The following is an 8,046-nucleotide window of genomic DNA, read 5'->3' on the forward strand; positions in this document are numbered from 1 at the left end:
AGCCACGTTAAAGCGCTGCTGGGACAGGGCTTTAATGTTGCCACTGTAGACTAGCCCATAGGCACGGAGACTGAACAAACCCTCACCTCTAGGTCAGGTTTGCAGTGCAAGAGGAGGGCAGAATCCTGTGCTGTGCTATGGCAAAGGAGTGATCTCCAACTCGGTCAGTCCAGCACATTTCAACAGCCCTATGTTCACTTCACCTACTGGGCTAGATTCTCTGCCATGGCACGATCCCTTTATGCTGCCCTGGAGGGCTAAAGCCGTGGACCCAGTCAGTGGAAAATATCCATGGTGCAGAGAGATTTCCCAGCTGGAAAGGGCCAGCACGAGGGCTCTCCCCTTCTCCTCCTCGCTGCTCCTGACATTGGCCACTTGGGAAAGGTGGGTGTAGCTTGTGTGCTCTGGCTATTCTGAGCTGCTGATCCCCCCTGGGCAGTTGAGCATAGTTAGAGCAGCGTGGAGGCTGCTGTAACTTGCCTCTGATTGGACCCAGAACTGGGGAAGCACAAAGGTGAGGTGACTGTAACCAGACATATACCTCCCCACACTAGCTGGTGCTGCAGCACTCTGCCTCAGTTTCCCTTTCTCCAATTAACTCCACCAATCCAGAGTCCTTAGAAACATCTCCCTTTGGGGTCTAATTTAGTTAGTTATATAAAATTCACAACACTTGGTCCTGGGGCTTCTCCCCAGAGAGGATCCGAGACCACTTTTCCCCCGAGCCAATCCAGGCCTTCCCACTGAGGCTTCCCTTGCTCTCGGTAGGCCACTCCCAGCCCTGCCTGCTTGGAGTCATTTGGGTCCTGAAGTCCAAGACTTTTCTGCAAACTTCCTCTCCCTGCAGCCTGCAGGAGCTTTCAACTCTCTGCACCTCCACTCTCCTGCACCCTTCTCCCTCCAGCTCTTTATGGAGAGGCTGTTAATGAGGCACAGATTGACAGGACCTGTTCCCTCTTAAAGGGCCGGGCCACCCTCTAACAGTGACTTAAAGCCATCTTTGTCCTGCATCTCAGACCCTTGCAGAGCACAATGTGATCATAAAAAAGACCTGGGCTCCCCTCCCTTTAGTTAAGTAGGTTGCCTACTGCACCTAGGATGGATCCAGGATCCGCAGGGTTAAAGGGAAATATGAACTTTAAAAGAGCATTTTGGTCCTGCAGACATGACGGCAGGATTTTAAGGGGTTAAATAATTTCTTACGGGTGAGCAAATGCAACTTTTCTCAGGCTGGCATGTACCTAGCTTTGCAGGGAACGAGGCAGGTAAAGAACAGAGAGCAAGAAGCGGAATAGTGTAAGCGGATGTTTCAGCGTTTTATTAAATAAATCTACAAAAGGCTCTTTTCTAAGAACAGACGTTGCTACAATAGCAAACAGAATGGGGTGTTGTTCTATTGACAGAATCTAGCGACTGACACCGTTTGGGTGAGTCAGTAACTCCAAGGTGACACATGAGGGATAAACGAGCAGATACAGTCAGAATTAGGTCAAGTTATTTCACCGTGCAAAGACCTTTGGCTTCCAACCTAATACAGTGAATACAGAGGCCTGTAATGGCTCCACACAGTCACCTTTTATACAATACAGTCTGAATTAATAAGATCTATAGTAAAAATAAACCTATGTAGCAGCTCTGTCAGAGTTAAAATGTAAAATTGCCTAAGAAAATGATACAGGAGTAGAAGTCTGTTTAGGTTCCACAGACACAACACACACCAACTCACACACGCCAGTCTGCCCCGGGACAGAAATACTATCAGTCCTTTCAAGAAGAGCTGATTATATAAACCGGGGTGCTACAAGCTCCAATCTGCTAGGAGCAACCAGTGGAATAAAACCAGTACCAGTTCTGCATACTTCTAAAGGTCAGGTGACAAAAATCCCAGGGCCAAAAGGTGCCATGGCTCGGTTTGCTTCATTTATTTAGCAAAGTGAGAATAAATGTTCAGGAAAAGAAAATGCCGAAAGACAACGCCAGTGGATATTGGGGGTCCCTGAAAAAGCCTTTGTACTGAGCACTGCAAAACAAAGGATTTTTACCCCGGTGGTCTACCTAACTACCAGCTTCCTGTGGCATCCACGCAATCTGGTCCCCGGGCATTTTTGCTGACTGATCGTTGGAGTATGCATCAGATATCATCAGTTCAGTCAAAATGTAACAAAATGCTGCAGAATTTGGTTATTGGGATTGATTTGGTTGCTCAGCGCACGCACACACACACACACACATGGGACAGGTGGATTTGGAAGAAATAAGAACCAACCTGACCCTTCACCCAACACATGAACCAAAACTTTCTTGAAGTTCAAAAAAGTTGGGTCAATTTTCACTCACATGATTGTTTTTCACACACCATTCCACTTCCTGGTTCTGGCCGGAAAGAAAAGCACCAAAGTAGCACAAGAAGCCCAGTTCTTGCAGTAATTCTGGCCCATCCAGAAGCAGGAAGTGCCTATTATCTCACAAGATGGTCTGTTCTTGTGAGCTGACTGGCCCAGTTGTGCAGACTCACATTGTTCAGACAAGCATCTGGCTTCCAGGATGCTTTTCTGAACCCCCAAAGCTATTGCGGTTTGACCACGGCTACCTGCATGAAATGAAACTACCCGCAGTCAGGTCAAATGAGTTAAAACGTTAACAACCAGGAGAGTTCGCAGCCCGCTTGGATCTGTCACTTTCGGCAAATTGAATCAGAGCAGGATTTTAGTTCGCAACCAAGGATCAATTCTTTCCTCCAGCCCCCATCAGCCTCCAAATCCCCGGGTGCAGTTACGCCTAAATCAGCAGGGAGTATTGCTCAGTTACAGCCCAACCGCAGCGCCCCTGCTGTCCCCAAAGTCCAAGGACCAGCTTGTTCCTTCATGGCCACTTTTGCCTTTCCTTCCATATGGAGCTTGCTCTATTCAGCTTGGCCCGGCTTTGGCCAAACTAGAGCTTTTCCTGCTCAGCGGATGTAGTTCCCTCTTCGTCTCTTCATCGCTGTGTCTTTAAAGCCGCTCTTTCATCCCATCACCTCTTTCTCTGGCAGAAGGCTCTTCTGGGAGCTCTCCCGTTCTTCCCAATGGACACAGCGACTCCCAGCCACATGGAAAGAGTCTCAGCAACAGTAGCAGCAATCCCTAAAAGCAACAACAAGCAGGATTAAGTGGCGGGTGCGGGATGGAGCAGGGGCTGGAGGGAGGGAATGCTTTCAGGGTAGACCGCCAGGGAGGAGCCCGGGATCTAGGACCCTGCAGGCTGGAAGGGTCCCAGAGCTCAGGCTCCAATCCCCAATCTGGACGTCTACACAGCCCCGCAGCCCCGGTCGACTGACTCGGGCCAGCCGTGGGTTTTTCTTTTCTGTGTAGACATCCCCCCTGGTGGCCTGGGTCAGACCCTGATGGCTGCTTGGTGGCCTGAATGTCATAAGCAGAAGACAAGGCTGTGATGCCCCCCCCCCCATTAGGAATAAACTCCTGTGGGTGGTGCATGCACTGGCACCAAGCACCCTTCGGGCGGCACTTGGCATCAGACCCTTTAGGAGGCTCGGCACTAATTACCTGGTCTGAGTGTTTCCCTCAGGACTCCAGATGAGGCACACGGTGGCTTTGAATTCTGACATCTGCTCCCCCTTGGAATTCAAGCCTCTTTTCGCCTGTGCTAGGAGCAGCGTGGAGCGAATTCTTCCGAGGAGGGGCTGAGTGAGTCACTGTAACAAAGCAGAGAATACCCGTGAGCCACAGTGACAGATACTCCTTTGCACTGACACTCTGTCATCCATTCCCACGCGTCCCAGCTCGCTAGGGTAGAGATCCCCCTTCTGCACGGCTATGCAGTCAAAGCCCAGCAAAGGTGTCTCGGCAGCAAGGAAAGGACGCTTGCCCTCTGGCCCAGACGTGGGTAAAGTCCCCAGAGCTGAGACTCGACTCATGCTGTGCAGGTCACTCTCCTCAGGACTTGAACTTGGAAACTCTTAGTCTAGAGGCAGCGGCTTGTTCAGCTGTGCCAAAGAGGGAGCTGGTAGGCTGGTTAGCTAGCAGGAGGGGTAATTATCCCTGTTTTAAATGTCCCACCCCTCCCCTCAGGGCATTATCCCACAGTTCAATGCATTTAATTTCCCTTTGCTCGATCCGCTCCTTTTATTCTGAGCTATTATACCCCCTGGGGCCATACAAAGCAATCTCCATCCCTCTCTCTGGTGTGACACGCTTCAGCGGCGCACCTAAGTTTAGGGACCAAGGTCAGTCTTGGTGCAACGCCCCTGGCTTCAGTATTGTGGGCCCCCCGGGGCTGAGTTAGCTCCTATGACACCTGCCTTAACAATTGCTAATTGCAGAGTGGGGAAGCGGTCTTACCTTCAGCCTCTGGGAAGGTGTCGCACCCAAAGGCTTTCAGAGCCACCTGGGCAGCTGCGGAGTCCCAGGGAAATTCCAGCTACTCCTTGTAGTTTCTCTTTTCCTCTCACGGGCTGATGCTGCCTATTAAATCAGGTGATGGATGCTATGCAGTTGCTGAAGTGCAGCTGTCGGCGGTGTGGGACACTGTTGCTGGCACACCTCCAGTAAAGCCTTCCTCAGTATGTTAGCCGGGCCTGACGAGCAAGAAGGTCCAAACGTCCTGTCTCAGAGTCCCATCTTCATGCTTTAGTCAAAGTGCAGCCAGTTCTGGTCTTTGATATTTAACGTGGAAAAGTAGCACAGAGCCCAATTCCAGCTCCATCTAGTACCAGCTTGCAGAACGAAGGGGCTGGTTTAGAAAGTCCATCGATTTTAGACACAGTTCTGCCATCGGACTCCTCATACCTAGGACATCAGGCCTTCCAAAAGCAATGTGTGTGTAGATCTGCCATCAAGGAGTCTTCTTTGCAAGCAGGGTCTTGGACCCAACACATGTAGCACCTCTTAACTTTGTTTCTGCTTTCCTGTGGCAAAGTCCCACAGAAATGGACTGCTGATGTCCTACTGTCCTGGCATCTCCAATGGAGGGGCCATGCTTTGCTGCTTGGGGGAAATTTGCTCTGAGTTCAGGGTGTGTTTGTTTGATATACAAAAAATAGGAATTTACCCCTGTACAATATTGGTGCCTTGTCTGATTGCCCCATTTCACGTCCCTCAAAGTAGAAAGATCTCTGGCTTATCCCCATTAATCTGTCTGATCCTGAATCTCAGATAGAGAAGACTAATGCAGCAAGGAACAAAGGTTTAGTAGTGCCCAGTCTAGTGGTGAAACAGCACATGCTGAATTGCCACCTGGAGGGATGGCGAGGGAGTGAGTTTGGGCTTCCTTCCCCGTGGTAGCAGTAGACATGGGATGAAATTTCCCTTGTTGCTGCAACAGCCTGTTGGCATGAGTCACCCACGGGGAGAGAAGGAGCTGAGAACGGGAGAGAACCACTGGGAGGAAAAATGAGAGCAGGTGCCAGGTGAGATACAACAGCAGGTGGTAAAATTGATCAAACCCGTTAAAGTTGCCATTTGCCGCAGCTCTAGGCTCACTTCAAAACCATGATGAACTTTTAAAAAGTTTCCTCCCTGAAGCTATGGTGGGAGGTTGCGAGGGAAGCAGAAGCCAGTGGCTTCCTCTTGGGCTGGACAAAGCCCCGTCAATAAGGCAGAGATGAGCAAGAGTCAAAACAAGGATGTTCCACTGAGGAAGGGGACCCCTCTCCAGAGGATACGAGACTGGTGGGTAGGTGGGAACTCTTGGTCAATAGCTGCACCTGTTTGAAGTCCTTGAAAGGCGCCAACATAGGGTGGCAGCCTCTGCAGGGGGGAACTGTCTAGCTTCCTACCAGGAGTATCATAAAACTGTCCACCCCACAGTGGTTAAAATAGTATCCTCAGACTTGCCCCCACCCCGTCACATGACTTGGGTGAGGCGGGCAGCTACGTTCTCACGTGGCCCATCCGTAAACAAAGTTCATTCCTCTGCCGAGGGCCATTGGACTGAGTCCAGCCATGACTGGTCACAGCCAGAACCTCTCGCTAAGGAGAAGCTTCCTAAATCAGCCCCCTCCACACCTTTGTATAATACAGGCCAATCCCATACTTATACTAGCTCATATCACCGTAGCTGGTGGGGTAGGGGGCTCGGGTTGCGTCTCATCGCTGGCAATGGGACTAGCTGTGGTTGAAGGCGGCAAGCTATCAACTGAGTCCCCTGGCTGATGCTCTGGGGTTCTCTGCGGGGTCGGCTCTTCTGACTGGTCGAAGTCACTTAGGACTTCCTTCCCCCTCTGGATCAACTGCTCTAAGGTCTTGGGCAAAGGGTGACTCAGGAAGCGCTTGAATTTGGGCCGGAGGGTGCCTACCACATACTGGATAATCTCCTCCTCCTCTGCATCAGTGTAGAGTGTCTGATACAGGTCTCTCTTACGCCAGAGGAACTCGTCCAGGGGTTCCCCCTGCTTCTGGGGTAGATCCAGCTCCCTTTTGATGGCGTCCCTGGTCAAAGTGCCCTCGCTGTACTGCAGGAACTCCTTCTTGAACTCCACCCAGTTCTTGACTGAATCCTGCTTGTATTCCCACCACTTTTTAGCTGGCCCGTTCATGTGGTTTTGGATCTGAGAGAGCCAGTACTCCTCAGTCCCTCCCACCTGCTTCAAATATTCCTCCAAGTGGCTCAAGAACTCCCGGGGGTCCTCAAAGATCTGGGTCTCCACCGGGGAGGCTGGAACATCCTCCGGGGCAGTGATCCACTGGTAGGAGTCGTGGGGCTGGGGCATGCTAGTTATCTCCCCGGGAGAGGGAGTCAGTGCATACATCTGGCTCATGTCAAGGGCGTAATCGTAAATCTCCCCTTCATTGCCCCTGCTCTCCGGGCCGCCCACCCCGACAGAGACGGTCTGCCTGGCATGGTCTGTGGGGCCATATTTGCCCCCCATAGACTCCAACCGGTCTGCCCATTTCTCCAGGCGGAAGAACACCTCCCTCCAGACATTCATCTCCCTCTTAACCCACCTCTCCAGGTGGGCAATGGTCTCCTGGCATCTGGCCAGGCAGGCCTTGATGGACTTTTTCCACCTCTGGTTGTCCGTGGATGGGACATGGTCCTCCAGGTTATTCTCTAGCTTCCCCACTGATTTCTGCAAGCCTTTCAGCTCCCGCTCCACCTGCTTGGACACCTCCGTGAGGAGGTGCCGGTGGGTCCTCCTGACATGCTCCAGCATCTCAGCCCTGCACTTCCCTATCTGCAGGATCACGTTGGGCTTACTGGCTACTCCGCGGTGCCCCTGGAAGGTGTGGACGCTCCCATTGGTGATGCTATCCAGCTGCATGGTACCTGTGGCGTGAGCAGGTTAAACCAAGCAGCAAAGCAACAGAACTAGAGGCAAAGCCCTAGTGGTTACTCCGGGGCTTTTAATTTAGGGACACTCCCGCCCTGCTTTTAAATCCTCTCCCGAAAGGCACACACCGCCCCCTCTTGCCTCCCCAAGTACGCCTCACACAAACACAACCGAGTCAGATATCACCCCAAGGAGAGCTGTCCAGTCCCCTTTGCAGCCAGCAGGAGTCGGTGGCAAATTCGTTCAGGCCGTTCCCAGCGCGCTGGTCCCACGTGCCTCGGGTGACACCGTCACGGCAGTGAGCGTCTGGAAAAAAGAGGGCGTCCCGGCCTGGGATCTCCCACCGCGTCCGGTGTCTGCTGCTCCTCGTCCGGAGTGCGGGATCTTGATCGGCCGAGAGTTCCCTCTGCTCAAACACACACACACAGCTAGAAGCTGCTTGCTAAGATCCTAGCGATTTCCAATCTGCTGTTAACTTCGAGTGCCAAGTGCCGGGCGAAAGCGACGAAGAGCTCGTTCGCTTCCCTGTCGGAACTGCTACTGTCTCAGGCATTCCCTTGTACTTATACCTCGCCCGGCTCCACATGTGGGTGGCACACTGCCTCTTCCTCCACGCGCAGCTCCGCGCTCATTGGAGGAGAGCGGGCCCGGTGGCTGTGGCAACACAAATCTTGGCAGCCCTCCCTCTGCTTCCCGCCCCCTCGCGCACACCCCCAGCCGCAACGCTGAGAAGCGCTTGAAAGGTTCTGGAGACAGTTGGATGGATGGATGAGTAATCC

The 8,046-nt window shown here is 52.3% G+C and overlaps 1 protein-coding gene and 1 long non-coding RNA gene across 2 annotated transcripts; both read right to left on the reverse strand.

The window, feature by feature from the left end:
- Positions 1-1,811: 1,811 nt before the first annotated feature.
- On the reverse strand, positions 1,812-5,971 carry LOC123364948. Its single transcript, XR_006577369.1, has 3 exons — positions 4,338-5,971; positions 3,543-3,691; positions 1,812-3,122 (listed from the first exon to the last, which is right to left on the reverse strand). It is a non-coding gene; the product is annotated as an uncharacterized LOC123364948 (long non-coding RNA).
- Positions 5,972-6,040: 69 nt separating this feature from the next.
- On the reverse strand, positions 6,041-7,370 carry LOC123365387 (activity-regulated cytoskeleton-associated protein-like). Its single transcript, XM_045008202.1, has one exon. It carries the CDS (start codon positions 7,256-7,258, stop codon positions 6,041-6,043), a length of 1,218 nt encoding a protein of 405 aa, XP_044864137.1. The 5' UTR covers positions 7,259-7,370.
- Between the last annotated feature and the right edge of the window lie 676 nt (positions 7,371-8,046).

This window comes from Mauremys mutica, chromosome 2, assembly GCF_020497125.1.
Source record: "Mauremys mutica isolate MM-2020 ecotype Southern chromosome 2, ASM2049712v1, whole genome shotgun sequence".
Taxonomy (NCBI): domain Eukaryota; kingdom Metazoa; phylum Chordata; order Testudines; family Geoemydidae; genus Mauremys; species Mauremys mutica.